This window comes from Chenopodium album, chromosome 15, assembly GCF_948465745.1.
Source record: "Chenopodium album chromosome 15, dcCheAlbu1.1, whole genome shotgun sequence".
Classification (NCBI taxonomy): domain Eukaryota; kingdom Viridiplantae; phylum Streptophyta; class Magnoliopsida; order Caryophyllales; family Amaranthaceae; genus Chenopodium; species Chenopodium album.
Genome location: NC_137848.1, coordinates 27,635,459 through 27,661,114, shown reverse-complemented (window position 1 = coordinate 27,661,114; position 25,656 = coordinate 27,635,459). Strand labels below are relative to the sequence as shown.

Genomic DNA, 25,656 nt, shown 5'->3' with positions numbered 1-25,656 from the left:
GATGATGGTTGATGGTGAGTGAAGCATGGGATTAAAACCACATTTAGAGCAGCTAAAGAAATCGAAGAAGGAGGAAAGGGGGTTGTTAAATATCGCCCTCGATTATTTAACTAGCGCTCGCAAAATATAGTAAAATTACAAACTTACCCTTTTTTTATCAAAAAAAATTACCCCTTCAAACAAAAATTACCTTCATTCTTTATTCACTCTCTTAATTCCTATTCTCTCTCTAAACAACAACAACCACCACCACCACCTCTTCATACTACCCACCACTACCACCACATCCACCTCCACCACCACCACACCGGCGGAGCAGTAGGTCGCCGATCTACACAGCGGTAATGCCGAGGAAGGACAAAGGGAAGTCGGTCGCCGACGGAGAAGAAATTTGTTTTTTTTTTATTTGCTGGAATTGTAGGAAACGCCCAGATTTTTCGCACGTCCTAGGCTGAAACGCCTAGTTCGTGCGAACAACCGTGTGGTTGTACGAAAAATCTGGGCGGTTGAGGTGAAACGCCCAGATTTTTCGTACAACTATACGGTTGTTCGCACGAACTAGGCGTTTCAGCCTAGGATGTGCAAAAAATCTAGGCGTTTTCCTGGGTTTTTTTTCGTAATAGGGTTTTAATTGCTTGGCTTTCAATTTTCGTTGTTGTTTATTGTTATTAAGAACTGATTGGAAACTGGAAATTAAATAATCAACTAAAGTTCAAGATTTTTGAATTAAAATGATGTTACCCAAATAATCACCAGAGTATTAAGATCCCGTATTTATGGAGATCAATTTATGTACGGCATGATCCCGTAATCTTATTTTTTTATTTTTCAGTTGAAAATTAAATTTATGATTTAGTATTTGGTTGAAAGTTTGGATATTTAGTTGTTATTGAGTAGAAATATTATTTGTTGGATTTTGTTATAATTAATTGGTTGATATGTGTACTAGGTTATTATTTAGAAAATTAAATTTATGATTTAGTATTTGGTTGAAAGATTGGATATTTAGTTGTTATTGAGTAGAAATATTATTTGTTGGATTTTGTTATAATTAATTGGTTGATATGTGTACTAGTTTAGAAAATTAAATTTATGATTTAGTATTTGGTTGAAAGTTTAGATATTTAGTTGTTAATTATTAGAAATATTGTTTGTTTGGTTGATTTTTTTATAATTAATTGGTGTTGTTAGATTTGAATTTTATGAAATGTTTGTTTGGTTGATTTTGTTATAATTAATTGGTTAATTATTAATTATTGGAAATATTTTTTGGTTGATTATTAATTATTAGAAATATTATTTGTTTGGTTGATTTTGTTATAATTAATTGGTGTTGTTAGATTTGAATTTTATGAAATGTTCGTTTGGTTGATTTTGTTATAATTAATTGGTTAATTATTAATTATTAGAAATATTGTTTGGTTGATTATTAATTATTAGAAATATTGTTTGTTTGGTTGATTTTGTTATAATTAATTGGTGTTGTTAGATTTGAATTTTATGAAATGTTTGTTTGGTTGATTTTGTTATAATTATTAATTATTAGAAATATTGTTTGGTTGATTATTAATTATTAGAAATATTGTTTGTTTGGTTGATTTTGTTATAATTAATTGGTGTTGTTAGATTTGAATTTTATGAAATGTTTGTTTGGTTGATTTTGTTATAATTGTTAATTATTAGAAATATTGTTTGGTTGATTTTGTTATAATTAATTGGTGTTGTTAGATTTGAATTTTATGAAATGTTGATTTAGTATTTGGTTGAAATGTTTGTTTGGTCGAGCTTGTTTGTTTTATATTAATGCCATTTTAAACTCATTAGATTAAAAAGCACAAGTATTAATGCCATTTTATTCTAAATTTAGAATGTAGTCGAGGGTTCTGGTCCACGGCATGCTAGATCACGCGGCATTAATGCGTCGATTAGGAGAGATAGGGGGCCGGGGATTAGTACACGGGAAGGTAGTTCTTTACCAGAGCGCGACAGAGAAGTGGATAGTTGTGGGACTTATTTGGATGAGCAGGAGGGAGCTGACCCTAATCCTTTGTTGAGGACTACTAGCTCGGTTTCGGGTTTGGGTTCGAGATACGATGATGATGGACCTGAGGACGATGATGCTGATGCTGATGCTGAGGAGCAGCCGACTGTCGTGACGAGAGGTCTTGATGGAAGATTTACGAGTTCACGACCACCTCGATCTGTAGCACCTTGGCTTGTTCAGGGGCCGATGGAGGGTGGACCCGAGGTTGGGACTGTTATTCCTAGTTTCGGGGCCCATGTTGCTCGATATATTTGGGATGGGGAAGATCGACGGTTTTTGCAGTGTTATACTAGAGCAACTGTGTGTAGATCGTTGATTGAATGGATAGAGGAATTCACGGCAGACATTGCTACGCGGATACGCCAGACTGGGTTGTCGCACCTGCCGAGCATTATGCACGACCACCTTGATTTTCCGTTGATTTCTGCTTTTGTGGAGAGATGGCAGCCAGACACAAACACATTCCACCTACCTTTTGGTGAGATGACCATCATGTTGCACGACGTACACCACATACTTGGTATTCGGGTTGATGGGGATATGGTTGCCGATGACCTCTCTAATGACCAGTATAGGACATTTGCAGCTGAGTTGTTACAGTTGACTACGGAGGAGCTACAGGTCAGGACTCAGACTGCCATCTACAAGAACGGTGGCATCCATACTGACCAGATTATTGCTAGGTGTCGTAGTGCAGAGCAACTAGAGGCGACTCAGGTCATTGGTTGCATGTGGGTCCTATTGGGTAACACGCTCTTTACTGACAAGAGCGGTTCTCGTACCCACCCTTCTTTTCTGACTGAGTTGTTTGTGGAGCATAACCTGGAGAGGTTGACGTGATACTCTTGGGGTTCAGCAACACTAGCGTACTTGTATCGTCAGCTCGGGCATGCCACCCGAAATGGATGTGATTCTATCGCGGGTTGTCTAACTCTTCTACAGGCTTGGATATACGAGTACTTTCCATGTTTTTGGCCTCACCAGGGTGTGTTGACGCGAGACGTTCCATATGCACGTGCAGGGTTATGGGATGTTGGTATGGTGAGGAAGCATCAACAGCGTCTCGTGTCCTTTCGTACTCGACTTGACCAGCTGGGTGACCATGAGGTATAAATAGATACATAATACTATTTGTTTTACAGTTCTTTTATTTACAATTGATTTACACTTGTATTAATTTGTAGGTATGTTGGTTGCCGTATGGAGCTTTTCCTACATTGCAGGTGCCTAGGACTGCGTTTACCGGATGTATTCGCTATCGAGGCATCATAGAGCCATATATGCCCGGTCGAGTTGTTCGACAGTTGGGGTTTATACAGGATATTCCCGGTGACATGATTAGGCCCGATGATGCTCAGAGACCAGTTAGTGTTAAGTCTTATAGGGTCAGTTTTTTAACTCAGATGACTACTTGCATGTGGGATAGATTTGTTCCTGGTGCTGCGTTCAGTCTTCTGCTTGGTGGATATACTAAAGTTCCACCTGAAGGACATAATTGTGCACCTGACTACCTATCATGGTTTAGGAGAGTTAGCCATCCTATCGTCACTCCTAATGTTGAGGATGATCATGGTCTTCCTGAGAGGACCAACGTTGATTATGTAAGTTTTTTTTAGTTGTTTTTTATTTTTTTTGTTTTCCTATAATTACTATTAATACAATTATAATTGTTTGTGCAGTGGGTAGGACGATTCATGGTTACAGCACAGCGATCACTTAGTGAGTACCCTACGCTATCGAGAGACACCAGAGCAATGTTGGAGCAAGTGATTGATGATTGGAATGCAATAAATGGACTTGGAGATTAGTTGTCATATGTATTTTAGCTTGGACTTTGTTGTTTCATCTATGTTTTGGATGTTGACTATGTTTTGGATGTTGTTAGTGGACATTTAAGTTTTACACATTTGTTGGAAATTATCAAGTTGACATTTATGTATGAGTTTTTTATTTTCTAATTAGGTAGTACTTTCTTAATATATTTTGAAAAGAATTGCTTAAAATAAATTAAAAAAATAACCATGTTTATTAATAAAGTTATAAGAAAGTTTAATCAAAATCCACGAAAATACTCAACAGTACTTAAGAGTTGATTAATGTCTGCCACAGTTGAAGCCTTCTCTCGTACCTTGTCTCCCACCCATCTACACTTGCCTGACGAGCGTTAAACCACATTGGTGAAATTGGAGGTAGTGGGTGGTCATGATCCATATACAACCGAATGAAATGCGATCCACCAACAGTTCCAATCACAAACTCACCAGAAGGCCTATCTAAGCGTCCACGATTGTTCATCGGTAAAATAGTAGTAGATGGATAGTAGCATGACGGTCTATTTCTTACTCCATAACAAATCACCACTACATTCCATATTGTGGCAATAGCAAAAAAAATCCTGTTGTGCTACCATCTAGTGCTCCTCTCCACACGCATCACCGTCCCATCTGATCCGGTCTACCTCCCTTTGCAGTCCTGAACCAACCCCTTGGCCCCATATGTCGTAGTAAAGCATGCTATACAGCCAAGGGTGAGAACCAACCTCATTTGCCATTTGATGTCGAACCAATCGCCACTCCTCCTGATTTCCGTACAATAAATCTGCTACGCAACGAAATTCGTAGTTCCCATCTCCAATAACGTCCTTAACACCTACGAAATAAGGCCAAATGATGTTGGAAATAGCGTAGCTGTATCTGCATTGTCGCATGTCGAACTCAGTACCTACAAAATCAAAAACATAATATGACATATAATTAAATTAAAGTATATGATGTATAAAAATATTATTTAAATCGATATTCACCTGTATCAAATGGGGGTGGCCTACTTCTAGATCGATTCTCTCGCCCACTACGTTGAACATGCTCGAAAAATGAAGGATCCCGCCTATTACGATTCTCGGGTGGTCGTCCCCTTACACGGGGGTTGACTCTAGGCTCCTGAAGGTCATCGTAGTTAGGATCCATCTCACCCTCAATAACTCGTGACACGTGCCTAAGCATCACAGGATCGCTGGTAATAACCTGATCGACAAGGTTGCGGAAATGAGCTCGATCCTCATCATTTTCATCAACTATATTAGGAATGTCGACACCATCTCCAATGACAAGGGTCCTCCAATATGGATGAATGTCCTTCGAATACAACCCCTTCCTGCAGCAATCGAGTCGTATATTTGGCACACACAAGGTAAGTCGTGGGTAGTACGTAGAGCACACGCACAACATCGATGGATATCCGTACTCAACCCTCGCATCATGTTCGACTCACCGAGAAGAATAGATAGACAATAGTGGGATACCTTTCCATTCAACTGATGCAAAGGCTTATGCTAGTACTTCTGACCATGACTTGTTCTACATGCCTCCAATCTATTACGAATGGCTATGATCTTGTTCTCAATCGAGCAATGCACCTGAGCCCAAACCGTGTCTAAAGAACATGTTGAACTGTCAATCCAACACTTCAATGCTGAATGCTGGCTCTCAACCCTACAGTTGTTAACATTGCCGAAGTGTAGTACCTGGTTTGTCCAAAACAATACAAACTTCTCCTTGTGTACGAGCCAAGTGTCCACAACATATTCAATCACTTTCGGCCATCGACTCCACTTGGTTTTCAACACTACAAGTTCTCTGTTATATGCCTCTTCAGATGTAACATTAATCACAAGCCTCCACCTCCCATTTTTGAACTTGGCACCAATCTCCTTTTTTTTTTCAAACATGGAAGTAACCTTCGCCTCAACATCTTTGTTAATATGCCACACACACAACATGTGTCTTGTCTTTGGAAACACGCTCTTCAACGCTGCACAAAGGCCAAGCTCCCTATTTCTCAGTAATACGGACGACTCTCTATGATGACCGATCAACAACCTCAAGCACTGAAGCACCCACCGATAACTTTCTTGGGACTCTGACCTCATGAATGCGTATGCAACAAGAAAGTTCTGATTAGTCGGTGTAACCCCAACAATCTCAAAGAATGGCATGCCATATCTGTTCGTCTGGTAAGTGGAATCCATACCTATCACGTACGGGTATGTGCGTAGCAAATTTGTCATGATCGGGTGTGCCATGAAAGCATGTTGCAACACATTGTTGGAATCAGTAAAAACCCAAGTGAGGTAATTGCTCTGTCTTGCCAAATGAAGCACCTGGTGAACTACTTCTCTTCCCTCGAATTGCTCCATTCTTATTTTACTTCTGCAGTTGTAGACATGCCTAATGTTTGGACGGTCTCCGGGAAACTTTTCTACAAGAGTTCTCATGATATGTCGAGGCGGCACCTGTGCCTGAGTCATGTCACGCACTACCTGCTTAGCAGCAATATTAAGACCGCTAATTTTTCGATGTCCCTCTGGATAAACAACCAAAGAATGATTGTGAGTGCCGTTCAAGCAACTAAGTTTCCAACCATTTACTACTCTAACATACTCAACCTTGAGTTTGAAAGGACAACTGTTTGCCTTGCTTTTTGTGTCTTTGCGTATTGCATTCATCATGTCTCTTATCATGCCCTTTTTTCCACGATCACAACTCACATATCGATACGGTCGACCACTTCGATTGGTCTTGTAAGAAGCCTTCACTAACATAAATCCGAGCGGTCGACAAACATTTTGTGCCCATAGAACAGCATCCTCAAAACTCGAAAACACTTCGTCTGTCAAAAAATGTCCGCTATAGTCCACACCATCACCATCCTCGGACTCAGAATCCTATATAAATATTAATAAAAGTTAAGAACCAACAAACATGACTAATAATAATAACAATTCTAACAACACACTAATTATAAAATACTTAATATATTCAATAATATAAATAATGATTTAAACCCAATAATCATTCTAATAACAATATTATAATATAAATTTAATAACAATAATAATTTCGACCATGTAAAATCCAATAACAATCGACGTACACGTGAAATAAAAAAAAACAAAAAAAAAATCGAAACCCAGAAAACGCCTAGTTTTTTCGAATAACCTAGGCTGAAACGCCTAGTTTTTTCGAATAACCTAGGATGTTTCGAAAAAACTAGGCGTTTCAGCCTTGGTTATTCGAAAATTCTAGGCGTTTCCTGGGTTTTGAATTTTTTTTAAAAAAAATATCGCAACCTACTGATTCCGTACGGTTTGACGAGCCTTCGGCGACCGTCAAAGGTTGTGTTTCTGGTATTTCATCGTTGTCCATAAGATCTAACGAATTTGATTTTGCAAAATTTAAAAAATTTTGTTTGATTTTGAAAATCACGGTGGTTAGGGTGGTTGACCGATGAGCGTTGGTGGCCGTTGACCACTACAGGGAACGGTAAAAACTTTTGTGTACAGTAAAAGTGTGAAATTAAGGTAAAATTAATTATTTTTATAATCGTTATTATAAGGATAAATACGTAATTTTACTATATTTTGGGGGCGTTAGGGTATGATGTTTTGGTTTTGGGGATTTGTTTTATTTTCTTTTATTTCCCCTTTTTCTTTTAATATTCTTTATTTTTTTTTATTTTTATTTTCTTTATTTTATTTTCCTTTTCTTAGTTTATTTAATGTATTTTCTTCTTTTATTTTTCTATTTTCTTTAGCCTTGTATAAATACCCATTTTGGGGTATTTAGCAAAAAAAAAAGAACTTTTATTCTATTCCCTTAGTTAGTTTTAGGAGAGCTTCTCTCTCTAGTTTTTAGGTTTAGGGAGGATTAACCTCCATAGTTAGCGTTTTAGAGAGAGAAAGTGAGAGATCTTCAATGGTGGTATTTGGAGCTTGAAGATTCAACTTGTGACAATTGTTTTGGAGATCTCCTTATTAAATCAATGAGAATTTCTAACTTCCTCTCTTCTATTTTACTTGTTTTCCTTTGATTATTGTTTTAGTTATTAGTATTGCATGTTAATCATGTTGATTCTTGGTTATTTATTAATTAATATTGTTATTAGCATGATTAGTGAGTAATTTTCCCATTAAAGGGATGGTTGTGGTTTAGTTGGATCTTAAGCATGATTTAGGGTTTGGAGTTGATTTGTTTGTGATTAAAGTCTTTATATGCTTGATGTTCTTCAATCTACTTGCAAAATGCATGTTGTTAATTGATTGGAGGTGAACTATTGCTTGATGATGCGATAGCGAATCTAGAAAGATTCATTTGTCTCAATTGCTATTTGATTGCACCTCCTAGTATATGGTTCTAATGTGAAAACATAGAGGCTATGTTAGGAGAAGCCAATTGACCCCGAAAGGTGGCTAGATTGGATCCCTTACATCGATATTTGAGCATGTTTAGTTTATGATTAATTCAACTTCTATGTCTTTGTTTATGTTTGAGTGAATGCTATACCTAAACAATTTACCTTAATGTTTTATTTCTTGTTTTAGCATCTTTAGACTTTAGTTTACTTATCTCCTATTCCGGTCTAGCTTAGTTGTTGATAACATTTGGTGGTGTTTATTCGTTCCCTGTGGTTCGACCCCTATACTTGCCTTATACTCGTATTGATAGGAATGGTGTCCTACGAACAAGTGTATTATTCTGATAGAGGGTTCGGAGCTATTGGAAAGCTATTTATTCAATAAGTTCAAGTGATCGGAATGCCTAGGTGGAGGCTGCTTCCTATCAGTAATATTAATGCATAATTAATATTACAGCTTAATCTTGACTTAACCCTTTGGGTCACACCCAAGCAACTAATGATCCGACACGACAAATTAATTCGGAAGGAATCAATGAGTCGCTCGAGTAATAAATATTTAGACGTCGAAAATCGATCTAAGAGCGTCGAAACCGAGCGTCGCAAGTCGAGTCGAATTAATAATAGACGAGAAGCGTAAAATCACTAATTAATCAACAATTTACCAAAATACCCCTAGCATCGGAATGCCTTGAGAAAACTGAGGCATAGGGGCATTTGGTATAGCAAGGTGGCTAGCATGCGCGCCAAGCCAAGCCTAGCATGGATGGCTAGGGGCTGCGGCATGCTAGCGCACCATGGCTAGCAATGCTGCCAGCACATGGCTAGCAAGCCATGCTAACATGTGCGTGGTAGCCGTAACATGCTAGCAGCCCAGCACGCATGGCGCTACTGCCAGCCGCACCAAGCAGCAGCGTAGCGCGCATGGTGCTGCACCCAGTCGCATATAGCAGCAGGCCAGCCACACACCAAGTGCTAGCTGGGCAGCTTGGGTGCCTAAGCTCAGCTTGCCACGTGGCGGCAGCCCATTGGGGCACATGGCTTAAGGGAACCGGTTTTTGGGAAGCCTTGGGGATCAAGTTTTGGTCCCCCCTTTCCTTGTGGTCCTTACATAACCCCTCCTCTTAAAATGCCACTTGTTGATTAATTAGTTGTTGGCTATTTTCTTTTTTTTTTTTATTTAAAAATAAAAGGAGAAAATTGATTTTACCAACTCTCCCACATTGATGGGAGAGTGGGTTTCTCACTTGAGTTTTCTTATAAATATCCCACTTGAGAAATGGGGAAACTCACTTGAGTAAGAGCTCAATTAGGCATCTCTAATTGAGAGAAAACCTATAAGCACATTAATTATTCGGGTAGTCTTTTTGGTCGGACTTGGCTAACCTCCAAGTAGTAGACCGGTCAGGTCGCGTTGTGGGTGGACTTCGTTGGAGGTCCTCGCCATTTGTGAGGCTCGGCTTTTCTCAAGTAAGATCTGCATCCGGTTGAGCGAAGCACGCTACAAGGGTAATTTAGTCTTTTCTCTATTCTTGTTATTTATACATTTTGTTATATTAATTGTGAGTTTGTTCTTGAGCTCTGGTTTTATTTCCGCGGTGAGTCGGACTCATCAAAACCCGACAGCGGTATCGAAGCCTTGCTAATTTATTTTTATAACAAATATTTTCAAGGTGTTTTTTAATGATTTATTTTTCTGGTTTATGTTACTAATTAGATTAGTGTCTCGGTTTTATTAATTTTAAACCCGTTATTAAGCTGATTTTTAGCCCTGAACCCCGATTTTTGCCCAAATATAGTGAATTTTGGGTGGAAACAGTGTTCTAGAAACATTTCAACTCTTTTAGGACTGTGAAAAAGCCAAAATCTGACCTGAACTTCCTTTTTTCGAGGGTTTTTCATTTTTAACGAAATTTTTTAAATCTTTTAACCTCGAATCTTAATGGCATATTTATGGTAATTATGTATTTGGTTCTGTCCTTAATGTTTCGGCATTTTTTGACCTCTTTAAGCATGCTTCCTTTATAGTAATTAGTGCTTGAAAGATTGGTTAAATTTTCACATAATTGCAAATGTATTGCATTAAGTGTGAAAAATTTATTCTTTGAGGCTTCTAAGTACTAAAGATCCAATCTTTAATTGTTTTAAGTGGTTGGAACTTTGAGTTAATAAATTCCATGAAATTTTTTATTAAACTTTTTATTTAATCATGTATTAAGTTTATTGGAATCATAAAGTTTCAATCTTGTGATAGAAATTTTATTTATCTTCATATTGGAAGATATAATTTTTCAAGTATTCACAAGTTAAAGTTGGAATCTTTTTTTGAATTTTGTGTTCATAATTCCAACTCCCCTTTATTTTTGTCAAATCTCATGATTAATTTAAATTAATTAAATTAATAGTGAGTATTGCCCTTATTCATTTTATTACATCAAGTTGAACCAATTTCATTAAAGAATAGTTCTTCGGAATAATTTTGGTTTTGTGCACTTGGATGAATTTATTTAAGTTGGACTTGTTATAATTTTTATTTTGCTCACTAAATTAATTCTAAAATCAATTTGGAATTAATTAATTAAGTCACGCAATATTCGGATTTAATCCCGAGAGTATGGCACGCAAACGAAGGCCACACAACCCTCGGCCAGTCGGGCTGCTGCCCACATGTGGCTTCCAAGGGTTGGTGCGTGCCACACACCAAGATGCATGGCTGCTGCCTGCAGACTAGCAGCATGGCGCGCCATGGCCAGCTAGCAAGCAGCAACAGCTAGCAATGCACGCTGCTGTGCGCGTGTGGCTGTGCGAGGCATGGCTGGGTGTGCGTGCATGCTGCTGCCTTGGTGCGGGCAGTGTGTGCATGCAATGCTTGGTGGTGTTGTGAGGTGTGCGTGTGGGGTGTTGCGTGCTTGCGGCATGATGTGCACAACCCCACACTAAGCACGTAAGCCCCGGTTTTAAGGCTATGCTAATTTTGCGGTCTTGGCCGTTTCATTTATTCTAATTAGTTAACTATGTTTGTTTTAATTATTTTAATTAATTTTGGAGGCTAGGCCTCGGATTTTTGAGCGGCATTTGCAAAATTAATTTTGGCAAAATTTTGGGTTTACCGCCTTAATTAATTAGATTAATTAAGATGGATGCGGAATTTAGTGGGAGGTTCAATTTTAGTTGTGCTAAATTACATAATAGGTTAAACAACTTTTACTAGTTTTAATTAGGCGCGTTAATCGGATTAACTACCTAAATTAGTTACTAGTTTACGCGTGTTTATGCATTGTTACTTGTTTATCGTTGTAAAATGTGTGGGCCATTCACAAATAGTGAATAGATGAATGGAATGTATATTATCCCGTAGGTTTTATAAAAATGGCAACTAGTGGGGTCCGATTAGGATAGAAAATACAGACTGCGTTCCATCTTGTATTTTTGTAAATCTAAATACGGTCTGCGAACCGTTGAGTATTTTTGTACCTTAATATTTAGATTAGTCCTAATCGTACATACTAGTATTTGCATTATTTTGGTCATGTCTTGAAGACGGAGGTTCTTGGAAGACGAAGCCATGAAGTTGCAAAAGACGACCCTTGAAGACTCAAGGGGTCATGCTAGTTCTAAATGCATCATTTATTTATGTTTTCGATATATATTTATGATTATATATATGAATTATATGTTAGATGCATGTTTAGGATTTCGAATGTTGCAATGATTAATTAAGTTCACTTAAATCAACCAACATAGAAACCTTAGGTCCCTTAAATATTGAGTAAAATTTTCCATTCCAAAACAACACTTACCTACATATTGAGAGTAGTGATGGGCTACGCCAAAGCGAGGCATCACTATTTCTCCCTAGGATACGTAAAGCATACCGGGTATGCATGTTGATTTTGGTTGTACTCAACAATATGAGTGATGGAGTCCTAAGATGTCGTGGCTAAGTGGATAAGTTGTTGAGAGAGCATTAGATGCGACGATTTATCTAACTAAGAGTGGCTTGGAGCCATTAGCAAAGAGTTTCTTACTTTAGAATATTGAGTGTTAAGACAAGTCAAACCATGCTTAACTACTCATTGATTCTTTGGATCTTGGAATCGACTTATTCTCACCAAATTTGGGACAATTTCAAGTGTGAATAAGATGTTTAAAGAAGTTTGATTAATATGCATGATTTCAATCTTATTTAAGTTTTATGAATGGTTTTTCATTTCAAATTCTTTCAATTGTAGAATCATGTCTTCAACTAACAACGACAACAACCTAATGTGCCCGGAACTTCCCGAAAAGTTACCATTTTTCTTGAACTTTGTGAACTTTAAGGAATGGGAAGAAGAACTCTGAAAGACCCTCCGAAATTGCTACCTAGAGCACATTCTTGACATACCCATCCCGAGTTTCTACTCAAAAGGGGTTCTGAGCGATAAGGCTCATGAGGATTGGAGTTGGGATTGCAAAAGAGTCTCACAACTTATGGCAAACTCCATCCCGGAACAATGGAAGGGGAAGTTCTCTAACTATTTTCCGGACATGCTCCTCAAAGCTCTAGAGGATATAGTTAATTTTAGGGTCACTAAGAGAATCAATGGCAACTATGATGGTCTCGTGGAGGAAGTGACTAGGTCACTCTCCAACATGAAGATCAAGCCACCTCAAGAGGGGTGCCTAGCCAAGGTAAAGTCTACAATGCTATTCTAAGACCTAAAATGTCACTTCGAGCCCACGTGGTTCGACTGACAAGGCTATTCACTCACTTGACGCTCATTGGCAAGCCGATGGAGGATGAGCAAGCTGCTCTTATGCCATGATGTTCTCTCCACTCAGGCTATGTCGCATTGAAGATGCGGCTAACTACCAATCGTGACAAACTCTCTTTGATGGAGGTTGTCTATGAGCTTCAATAGGCCGACCCTTGTGGAAATGATAGACTCAAGCTTTCTCTAAAGGAAAAGAAAGAGTTCAAGAACAAGGCAAGGATGCGATGCTTCTACTGTAGTAGGCGGGGCCACTACAAGAGAAAATGCAGCATGTACCTGGAAGATGAGGCAAAGGGAAAAGAAATCTTCACCTTAAGTATCTTCTTTATAAACAACATGTGAATACAAGAAATTCACAAGGTATTAGATACCATTAATGACTCACTATATGCTCCTATTTTAGGAACCAAGTGAGAAGGGCTTACCAAGTGGATGTGGATATACAAGCGGAAGAAGAAGTTAATCTTTCCGGAAGGCTTGTAATCACATACTGTCTTGACATAGAACTTGTTTAAGTTTTGTTATCAACCATACATTGATCTTTTGACATTGGACGTCAAGTTTTGTTTTGATCATGAGACTATTGTTTTAAAAGTCTTGTTCATATGTTTATGGTATGACACGTTTATCCAAAATGTGTGCTTTCATTAGACAAACAAGTTTATAATGTTAATAATATCGGTAAGAAAGCTAAGAGCATTGAGTCAAATCAGACGTACTTATGGCATTGTCGTCTTGGCCACATTAACATCAAACGCATCAAGAAACTAGTACAGGAAGGTGTTCTTGACTCATTCGATTTAAAATTGTTTGAGAATTTCGAAGGATGTTTATTAGGCAAGATGATAAAGCAGCTATTCTCCAAATTAGGAGAAAGGGCAGGTGACTTGTTAGGCCTAATACACATCGATGTATGTGGACCATTGAGCTCCACCACATGAAACGGCTATCGATATTTTATCACCTTCACAGACGACTATATTAGATATGGCAATGTCTACCTTATGTCGCATAAATCTAAATCATTTGAAAAGTTCAAAGAATTTCAGAGTAAAGTTGAAAATCATCTTAGCAAGAAACCAAAGCCCTTCGATCGGATCGAGGTGGAGAATACTTGAGCTAAGAATTCGATGACCATCTGAAATAAAAGGGTATACTTTCAGAATTGACACCTCCAGGAACTCCACAATGGAACGGAGTATCCGAAAGGAGAATCGAACCTTGTTGGACATGGTACGATCAACAATGGGTCTTAGTGATCTTCTTATCTCTTTCTAGGAACACTCACTTCTAAATGTGGCACTAAAATTGATCCGTGCTCCATCAAAAGCTGTAGAAAATAATCCATACGAGCTATGAACGAAGAAACCTCCTAGGTTGTCTTTTCTAAAGATATGGGGATGCGAAGCATATGTCAAGAAATTAATTTCTGATAAACTTAACCCCAAATCTGACAAGGTTTTCTTTGTGGGCTACCCAAAAGAAACCAAAGGGTATTACTTTAATAATAAATCCGAGAACAAAGTGTTTGTTGGTTGAGATGGTGTCTTTTTGGAGAAGGAACACCTTTCCAAAATGATAAGTGAGAGGAAAATTGAACTCGACGAAGTTCGAGAGGACGAACAACAAAATCAGATTGACAATCAAAGTGCTCAAACAGCATCTGTTGACGCTGGTCAAAATGTGCAAAGTCATATCGACAATGCAAATGCTCAGTCTGTTACCCTACATAGGTCGCATAGGCCGAGGTCTCAACCTGATAGGTATCTTGGTATTGTATTAACCGAGAATCAGGACATCCTGGTAATGGATGGAGACGAACCAGCAACCTACAAGCAAGCGATGGCGAGCACCGACTCTGCTAAATGGCATGAGGCCATGAGATCTGAAATGGATCCCATGTTTGAAAATCAAGTCTGGGACTTGGTTGACTTACCTGAGGGTTACACACCTATCGGATGTAAGTGGATTTTCAAATTGAAAACCGACAAAGATGGAAATGTATTCATTTACAAAGCTAGATTGGTAGCAAAAGGTTACAGGAAAATTTATGGTATTGATTACGATGAAACCTTTTCTCTGGTCGCAATGCTTAAATCCGTTCGGATCCTCCTAGCAATTGCTACATATTACAACTATGAAATATGGCAAATGAACGTCAAAACCACCTTCCTCAATGGAATTTTGGAAGAAACTGTGTATAAGACACAGGTTGAAGGTTTTGTTGACCAAAACCATGCTGGGAAGGTATGTAAGCTTAAAAGTCCATTTATGGGCTGAAGGAAGCTAGTAGAAGTTGGAATCTGCGATTCGATGAAGCCATCAGTAAGTTTGGTTTTATCAAGAATCCAGATGAATCTTGTGTTTACAAGAAGGTTAGTGGGAGTGACATCGCCTACCTAGTCTTATATGTCGATGACATATTTCTCATTGGAAATAGCATCCGATGTTAGAGTCTGTAAAGGCCTGGCTTGGAAAATGTTTTTCAATGAAAGACTTGGGAGAGGCTTAGTACATATTGGGCATCAAGATCTAAAGGGATAGATCTAAGAGGATGATTGGATTGAGCTAGAACACTTATATTGATAAGGTACTGGCACGATTCAGGATGGAAGAGGCAAAGAAAGGTCACTTGCCCATGTCACATGGCATAACCTTGAGCAAGAAGCAGTGTCCAAGGACACCTGATGAGCGAGAAAGGATGAATGAGATTCCATATTCTTCGCTAATTGGATCGATCATGTATGTCATGATATGTACTAGGCCAGATGTATCGTATACGTTAAGTGCTACGAGCCGATACCAATTAGATCCAGGAGAGGCGCATTGGACTGCGGCCAAGAATATCTTAAAGTACCTGAAAAGGAACAAGGGTAAATTCCTGGTATATGGTGGCTTAGAAGAATTAGTTGTTGAAGGTTATACCGACGCAAGCTTCCAAATAGACAGAGATGATTTCAAATCACAGTCTGGAGTGTTTAGTTACGAGAGTGCTAAGCAGAGCACAATTGTAGATTCTACAACTTAAGCCGAATACTTAGCAGCTGCTGAAGGGCTAAAGAGGCAGTTTGGATTCGTAAATTCGTTGGTGAACTTGATGTTGTACCCTCTATCAAGGGTCCAATACCCCTCCATTGTGACAACAATGGAGCTGTTGCTCAGGCCAGACAACCAAGGGAACATTAGAAGGTCAAACATGTCAAGCGGCGATTTCACATGATAAGAGAATGGAAATCAGAGGGTGAAATCAGAATTTGTAAAGTTGGAACGGATGCCAATTTAGCCGATCCACTTACTAAACCTTTGCCTCAAGTGAAGAACAACAAGCACGTTGAGGCAATGAGAATCAGGCACGTTGGAGATTGGCTTTGATTTCCCTGTTTAGTGTTTTAACTAATTTTGAACATTTTAATGTAAGACACTAAGATGAACCATTCAGTTATGGAGTAATTAAATTTCATGCAATTTTATCACTCCGTTTCTATTTAATTGTGGTTTAGGATTAAATATTGAGTCCATTCAATTATGAGAATATTCAAAATAGGGTATCAAGACAAGTCTAGGATAAAGAAACACCTATTAAGTGAAAATTGAATATTATAATCGAGAATTATCCCTAATTGAGGTCATTTAAATGATAAACGATTAATGACTGCTCGAGATTAGTGTGTAGTTTGATTTAAAGCACCGTTTCTTGTGCTACAAGGATATAATATTCATAAATCATTTGCACAGGTATTGGGTTAGAACCATACTAGATCCACCTATGAGAATACTTTAAGAGATTTAAAAATCGTCATAAGTATACTTCTCATTATGACTATCGGAACCTCTTTCCTCGACCATGAGTATTGTGAGTTCTCTTGTTTGAGTACTAGTCCGTTTTGATGTTAGTTAAACGTCTACTTTAAATGGAGATTATAACGGCAACACTCGGAAGGCTAGGTCCTCTTAGTAAGAGAAGCTTACATTACAAGACTGGGAATGTCCCCCTACTAACAATAGGGAACATGTCTTTGTTGTTTTCAAGGCCTCTCGAAGAGCGAGACTGTGACAATGCATGGCCGTACTAGGATGGATTTTAGAAATCATCTATTTATTGAAAGTCAGACTCATGTTTCGAGAAACACTTCTGGATGTAATAAGGATGACGAATAATCTTACCTTATAGTTCATGAAGAGACATTAAGTGACATAGGAAAAAGGCTATACACTAAAAGCGCACTTTTCCGGAGGGACAAGTGGGAGATTGATAGGAATGGTGTCCTTCGAACAAGTGTATTATTCCGATAGAGGATTCAGAGCTATTGGAAAGCTATTTATTCAGTAAGTTCAAGTGATCGAAATGCCTAGGTAGAGGCCGCTTCCGATTAGTAATATTAATTATATTACAGCTTAATCTTGACTGAACCCTTTGGGTCACACCTAAGCAACTAACGATCTGACATAACGAATTAATTCGGAAGGAATTAATGAGTCGCTTAAGTAATAAATATTTAGACGTCGGAAATCAATCTAGAAGCGTCGAAACCGAGCGTTGCAAGTCGAGTCGAATTAATAATAGACGAGACGGTAAAAACACTAATCATTTAACAGTTTACCCAAATACCCCTAGCATCGGAATGCCCCGAGCAAACCGAGGCATAGGGGCATTTGGTATAGCAAGGTGGCTAGCATGGCCGCCAAGCCGAGCCTAGCATGGCTTGCTAGGGGCTGCGACATGCTAGAGCACCATGGCTAGCAAGGCTGCCAGCACATGGCTAGCAAGCCATGCTAACATGTGCGTGGCAACCGCAGCATGCTAGCAGCCCTACACGCATTGACGCTACAGCCAGACGCACCAAGCAACAACGTAGCGCACATGGTGCTACGCCCTGGAAGCATGGCGCTACGGCCAGCCGCACCAATTGGCAGCGTAGCGCGCATGGTGCTGTGCCCAGCCGCACATAGCAGCAGGCCAGTCGCACACCAAGCGCCAATTGGGCTGCTTGGGTGCCTAGGCTCGGCTTGCCACGTGGCGGTTGCCCATAAGAGCTTATGGCTTAAGGGAGCCGATTTTTGGGATGCGTTGGGGATCAAGTTTTGGTCCCCCCCCTTTCCTTGTGGTCCTTACCTAACCCCTCCTCTTAGAATGCCACTTTTTGATTAATTAGTTCTTGGCTATTTTCTTTGTTTTCAATTTAAAATAAAAGGAGAAAATTAATTTTACTAACTCTCCCACATTGATGGGAGAGTAGATTTCTCACTTGAGTTTCCATATAAATATGCCACTTGGGAAATGGGAAAACTCAATTGAGTAAGAGCTCAATTAGGCATCTCCAATTGAGAGAAAACCTATAAGCTCATTAATTACTCGGGTAGTCTTTTTGGTCGGACTTGGCTAACCTCCAAGTAGTAGACCGATTGGGCACTCTCTTTGATACTCCTTATACCTTTCCCATGCCTCATATATGCTCTCATTCCCCTTTTGCTAGAAGCTTTGAATGAGTGTCCTTGCTTCGGCCGTCATCTTTTGTGGATAGAAACGAGATAGAAACTCTCTTGGCACTTCATCCCATGTCCTCAAAAAGTTTGGTTTCACCTCTTTATCCAACCATTGTAGAGAATGTCTAATGAGAGAAAAAGGGAAAATTTTACGTTGAATGAACTCCTGAGTAACCCCGTTCACCTTAATGGTATTGCAATACTTCTCAAAGTCATTTGCCGGTGTCGTAGGAGGAGCAATTCCGCTTTCAAACCTATAAGCTCCTAGAGTTCCCAACTCCTTCAATGCTACTCTCGGATTAGCACCCATGCTTTCTCGTTCTTCTTCTTCTTGATGGTCTTCCTTTCTTGAGGGACTTGAGCTTAAAAAACGATTAGCATCCCTTATCTTTGTTATGGTCCTCTCAATTTTCGGATCAAATGGCACTAAATTTCAATCTCATGCCCTGCGCATACATATCTCAAAGGAAAATATTAATAGCATTTGTAGCCTAAAAGAAGAAAAATATTTTTGTATTTTTCAAGTAAAATTGAATAGACTCAATCAACTATAACTAATCTTTTTGTGGCTAATCCCCGACAACGGTGCCATTTTGACGGAGGGTAGAATCTAGGTCGTTGGATTCTAAAACTCCCCCGATCAAACAAAATTTATAACCAAACCTAACCCTAGTATAGGGGTAAGTCTGAGTCAAACCCAAAAGAATGGAGGTATATGCTATGGTCTTAAGTCAAGCTATTCTAAAGTCTAGGCAAACGGTTTGGTCTAATACAAAAGCAATCAACGCAACAAATACTAAGAATAGAAATCAATATCAAGATACTGGGGAATTAGGATCCACATGCATTCACGATAAACATGCTAATTTGACAGGAAGTTGATCAATCGAATAATGCGAGGGAAAATAAGTATATGCAATCAAAATCACTTGAAAAGCTATTTCCAAGGGTCAAACTAGTGGTCTCTACGAATGATTATCAAAGGAAAATCACGAGACAATTTCAATCGATAAGAGTAGCTTCCAAATCAATGTGTCTTATCAATGAAAGTTACAATGCAATCTATCTTAATAATCAAGGTTAGCTACTCCTCAATAAATCAAACACATGCACAAATTCCATAAACTAATTTAATCAAAATATCAAATCAAATCAAAATCCCCAAATTAGCAATAGTCTATCGTTCATACATGCTTCACCACATCCCTAGCAAAGGATCTACTCACTACACATTGTAGAATTGAAAAGAAAAACTAAAAAAATCATCAATTTCATCATCAACATTGTAATTAAAATATCAACAATCAAATCAAACAATCTACTAGAAATTCAACAATATAAAGATCAAACACTAAAATTGCATTAAAGAGAAAGGAATTCTTACAAAACCTTGATTAATATCAAAGAGAATGAAGATCAAAATGTAGCAATCATCAATTACCAAGTTTCTCTCTCGAAAACCTAAGAACAAAAGTTTCCCAAAATCTTGAGCTTCTCTAAAAATCTATTATATTCAATTTCTAATCAATTCAAGTACTTAATTCTCTCTCTAAAAAGAAGAAAATCTATATATAGTAAAACTAACAAAGGAGAAGTTAGTTAGACGTCCAAAAAGAACCCGTAGAGGCGCACCCTTTCCTCAATATGCGCAACCGCAGAGAAATGGGTACGGAACGGGGAAAAAAGGGCTGCGTGATCGCACCTCGCACATGCGCGACTGCGCCCCTGCTTTGCGCGCGCGTGCCGGCGCTTGGAAGAAGGACAACCTCTCTTGCGCGTCTGGCGATTCCTCCGTGCGCTCCTCTTGATGAACATTGAGGGTGGCATCTTCTAATGGCTCCCACGGTGGGTTCAACACCATTATTGATGCCCACGCAGCATGAGAGCGCGGCCTAGAAGGCTTAGACCTTGCACCCCTTAACAGTTGAGCTTCGAAGGGACAGACCGACTTGCATCTTGATCCTTACAAATCCCGAGAAAGAGCCATGGAGATCCTTGGACATCACCAATCTCCTGAAATCAAAGAAAAGCAAGCAAACAAAAGAGAAAAGGCGAATAAACAAAGAAATGCAATCAAATAGGAAAACGACTAAGGAAAAAACAAACTAGAGAAGTAGAATATAAAACTAAAGATAAAAGATAAAAGAGTTATAAAAGCGATTAAAATTCATCCTAAAAGAGGCTAAATGTAACACCCTAGAAATTCCTTTCTTTTAAAACACCTGTCTTGCCCTTATTAAAACCTTAAATAGGAATATCTAGGACATTACCGCCACCGTGAAAATGGCTAAGGCAATTATCAAAGACACACAGCGGAAGACTAATTTCAAAACCATACAAAACAAGTCAACTTGAAATGCCAATCAACGAAAATAAAGTCAAACCAAAGTCAAACGAAGTAAAATAAAATCAACCTACAACTTGGAACCATTATAGGCCCTTATTAAAACCAAAACTGAACTCAAAACTCTTCTCGTTAGTCACGCATAATAATCAAGTCGTAAATAATTAAAGCAATAAACACATCATATACTTATAGAAACTAGCATGATTCGCTCTTCACTCATGCCCATTCATGAAAATGCTTCATCACTTGAAAAGCTTATCTCTACCTATTTCCACTACTCTCCATTGAAAATGGGTCATCATAGGGCCAAGATAAAGACAAGGCCAACAAACACACAAAACACACAATCAGCAAAGCTGAGTACATAAGCTTAATTAACATACTAGCATACAATTCCTTATCAATACACAACTTACCTCGTTGCACGTGCTTTAAAAACTTACAACAATCAATAAAAGTTCTCACTAGACACTAAACAATTTATTTAGCGTTGATTACGCATCGAACGGGTTTCCCACTAACCTCCCCCAATAAATTGAGGTTACTGACACGGGAGCTAACCGTGCCAGCATCAAAAACCACTCGTAAGTGGCGGAATTCCTGCGCATAATAATAATAAAAGGAATGTACAGCGTCCTGTACTCCAGTAGAAGTTATGATCAAATATAAAGTCACATAACTCCCCCCATATGTTCATACTCAAGGTATATACGTTTCAAGAGTTTTGGTGCGCAATCTCTTTCACTTTACGTTATTTACCGATTATTAAACTTGGTGATGACTCTCAAACCATAATAATTCAATCAACAATAATTATTCAAACAATCAAATATATCAATTTAATTCTTGAATAATTAGTGACCACATAATATTTAATGTTGAACCCTTTTTAATTCTACCTCGGTGCCAATGACACCTTAAACGCATAAAGCACCACAAATTCTATCCCTCGGTGTTAAAAACACCTTAAGTGCACTAAGGCACCAACATACAATTTATTCCTCGTGTACATAGACACTTATATAGCTCATTTCCTCATTCTTATAGCATCAATAAAAATTATATGAACCATAATAAAATTCCTTTTCAATATTTCAAACCAAATTAAACATTTAGTTTAATTAAACATGCTCTCTATCATGCCATAAATAAATATGTGGTTCATAAATAATATTCCAAGCTATTATTTTCCATTCAATAATCCATCACAAATAAATCATGCTTCATAATTCAATCACCAATAACATCCAAATCATAATTTCCATTCCAAACCTAGCATGATATTACTTGTATTCAATCAAACACATTTAGCATGCTACTACATCAATATAATTATGCTAAGTACGCGAACGTACCTCAAATAATCCCTTAAAGTAGCCGATTACACTACAACAATTCCCGAATCAAGCCTCCTACAAAAAGGGACAATAATACTATATTAATTCTCCTTGTATACACAATTTCCAGCAACTTAAATTTACTTTAGACTACTTAAAAAAAATCTGAAAATTATTTAAAAACCCTTAATTAAACTCCCTTTTAATGGGTAATCACACCCTTTCATTAAAATCACAATTATACTACTTTAAATAAAATCCCAGCATTTTAAACTAATCAAAAACCCTTTAAAACTTCATCAAAATACATCTTTATACTTAAATTATCCATAGAAACATTAAATTATCTCTTACCCTTTAAACTCAAGGATAATATTTAAAGCATAAAAAAAACTTCGTTCAAAATCAAAAACTGCCCAAAAATCATATTTAGAGAGTCTGAATTTGGCCCGAAAATCATATTTAGAGGCTGAATTTGGCCACGAGAGGGTGGTGCTCACTACCAAAGGTGGTGAGTCTTTCTTAAAACATTGTTTCCACATGGAAAACACTACTTTTTTTTTTTTTATCAAAATCGGATAAGTTCAGGACCTGATCGGGATTAAAACGGGATTAATATTAACGAACGGAAATCTAAAAATTAAAACACGAATTTACATGTTCAAAATATTCTGAAATTAAGTTAAAGTAATTAGTAGTTATAATCACCAAAATTTCAAACATCATTACGATAAAAGCCCTAAATCAATTGTTCGTAAAAACCCTAAAATCGTGATTTTCAATAATTAAAAACCCTAGGTTATATAATTTACAAAATCTGAAAATTATGACATTTATTAAATATGAAATTATAAAGTTTAATCATCAAAATACAATTTGATACTAATTAAATTAATTTCAAACAATAAAATCAAAACCCATAAATCAATAATTGTAATTACACAAATTAATAAAACAAAGGAGGAAGAAAATAAGACTATCCTTTTTGTGTGGGAAATTTTTGGGGATTCATGGTGTATTTATAGAGTAGAGAGAATAGGGTTAAATTTGGGCTTATAAAAATGTGGGCTTAAGTTATGGGATAGGGCTTAAGTTATGGGTTTTGGAATGGGTTATTCAAATCAGAGTATGTAGGAATAATTTACGTTGCCCAATAATTAACAAACGTTTGGCCCAAAATATATTTTACTTTTATAAAACCTTATATTTAAAATACTTTAACCCTTTTAAATATTTAACTAAAATACTTGAGCCCTTAACAATACATTTTATTAATACTTAAATACTTTATAAAAATACATAAAAATACGGGGTATTACACTAAATGAGTGCCATAAATGACACTCGTCACTAGCAGCGCTGGCCGGAACGGACGCAACATGGTACCATGCACGTGCTAGCATCGCTAACAACATCATGCTAGCAGGGCTAGGTGCTGCTAGAGTTAGGCGCACAAGGCCTCGCCCAGCAGCCCGCATGCATACAAAGCATGCTGGGACGAGGCAGCAGCCCGCACCAAAGTCCAGCAGGCCCAACCAAGGGCTCCAGGCGCCAGCAAGGTTGCCTTAGCACCCAAGGCTTGCTACAACCAGCTGGCACAAGCCTATTGGACCCGAGAGAATTTGATGGGTGGTTGAGGGAAGCTTGGGGAACAAGGGAGTTGGTCCACTCCCCTTGTGGTCCTCACCTACTCTCTCTCTTTTTGTATGACACTTGTTGATTATTGATTGCATTGCTTTTTCTTTTTATTTTGATTTAAAATTAAAATAGAGAAATGAATTTTACCAACTCTTCCACATTGATGGGAGAAAAGAATGTTCATGAGAATTTCTCTATAAATACCAAGCATTGGGATTTGAGAACTTCACTTAAGTTGAGCTTGAAAGGATCATCCATAAGGTTGAACACTTTTTCTCACATACTCGAGTAGTTTAATTTTGGCCAAGCCCGGCTAAGCTTTGGGTAAAGGTCGGACGGGTCGTGTTTGCGGGTGGACTCCGTTGAAGGTTGTCGCACTTGCGAGACTCAAAGTAGTAGTGAAGCACACTACAAGGGTAAAATAGTCTCTCTCTCTTTGTTATTTGTGTTTTTAATTATGCATTATTCATATTAATTGTGAGTGGGTCTTGGGGTCGGGTTTTGTATTCCGCGGGAAGTCGGACTTTCCGAAACCGAACAGACTTGGCGTGATTTTTCGTGTCACGGTATTTCTACCGAGGCGCGGTATTTTCTATTTGTCATGTGTTTTAAAATTGTGATAACTTTTGATCCATAAATCGGAATAAGGCGTATACTATATCGTTGGAATTCTTATCAAGTCTACTTTTTAACCCAATTAGAATAAGGTTAAAATGTTTTGTAGATTTTAAGATATGGTCATTTTAGTTAAAGGGTGTCTATTTTAGGCCGAGTTTAGTGTTTTGCTTATTCTTCTTCGTTTTAAATCAGAATTTGGCTTATGATATATTGTTGGAAAGCTTATTGAAAGGCCTATCCAAATAAAGAATATTTGGATCAAAATTATAGGAAAATCAGTTTAGCTCAATTTTGTGATGTGGACACGAAAAGAGGAAAATAAGTTATGGTTTGGGGAAATAGGTTAAGAATTGGGTTGGTTTATGAGATGTATTGGGATTGAATATAGATCTGAGCACTCTGAAGATTAAAATACTCAACCCGACCAATAATGGCAGTGAAAGGTTGTTTATCATTGGGTATGGTTTTGGAGAGACATTTTTAGATGTCTACGGAAGCCCCCACTTTGACTAAGTTTGTAGAAACGTCAGTTTTAAAAATGATAGTCAAAGTAGTAGATTAGGACGGAGATTTATTTAAGAGTTTTAGCGATCCTAAATCACTTTGTATAAACCGATACCTGCAGAAAGTGTTAGTTCCACATATAAAAGAGTAAGGGTATAGTATGCGCATCTGACACCATTGTATCGGTGGCAAATATGTCTGGTAGTTTTCTAGGTAGACTCCCACGCCTTGAGAAGCCTGCTCAATGATGATCACTGAGTATTTGAAAAATGATGATGGTTTGATTATCCCCAAACGTGGGTCGTAGATAGTTCGCTAGTCACCGAACGTGGGTAATAAATGGTTCGCTTATCCCTGAACGTGGGTTGTAGATGGTTCACTTATCCCCGAACGTGGGCTATAGATGGTTCACATATCCCCAAACGTGGGCTATGGATGGTTCGCTTGTCCCCGAATGTGGGTTATAGATGGTTCGCTTATCCCCGAACGTGGGCTATAGATGGTTCGCTTATCCCCGAATGTGGGTTGTAGATGGTTCGCTTGTCCTCGAACGTGGGCTATAGATGGTTTTCTTATCTCCAAACGTGGGCAGTAATTGAGAATTGCAAAATAAAATTTGCCAAATTTCCGTCATTTTTTGTCATGAGTGGAGGGTACCGACTTTCTCTCCAAAAAGAAAGACGTGAAGAATGAAGTGAGAGTTTTCGAACTTTCCTCGATAAAGGTTTTGAAAAA

The 25,656-nt window shown here is 38.0% G+C and overlaps 1 protein-coding gene across 1 annotated transcript; it reads right to left on the bottom strand.

Moving 5' to 3' along the window:
• Positions 1-4,454: 4,454 nt before the first annotated feature.
• On the bottom strand, positions 4,455-7,760 carry LOC145581021 (protein FAR1-RELATED SEQUENCE 4-like). Its single transcript, XM_081638093.1, has 4 exons — positions 7,755-7,760; positions 5,383-6,767; positions 4,848-5,197; positions 4,455-4,765 (listed from the first exon to the last, which is right to left on the bottom strand). Exons 1-4 carry the CDS (start codon positions 7,758-7,760, stop codon positions 4,455-4,457), a joined length of 2,052 nt encoding a protein of 683 aa, XP_081494219.1.
• Positions 7,761-25,656: the final 17,896 nt, after the last annotated feature.

What these genes read in the sequence shown, in the direction of transcription:
- LOC145581021 (XM_081638093.1), bottom strand. An exon ending in AGAACAAGTCATGGTCAGAA is followed by an intron (nt 5,198 to 5,382) that starts GTACTAGCATAA and finishes CGATTGCTGCAG; the next exon opens with GAAGGGGTTGTATTCGAAGG. An exon ending in GCCACCCCCATTTGATACAG is followed by an intron (nt 4,766 to 4,847) that starts GTGAATATCGAT and finishes TTGATTTTGTAG; the next exon opens with GTACTGAGTTCGACATGCGA.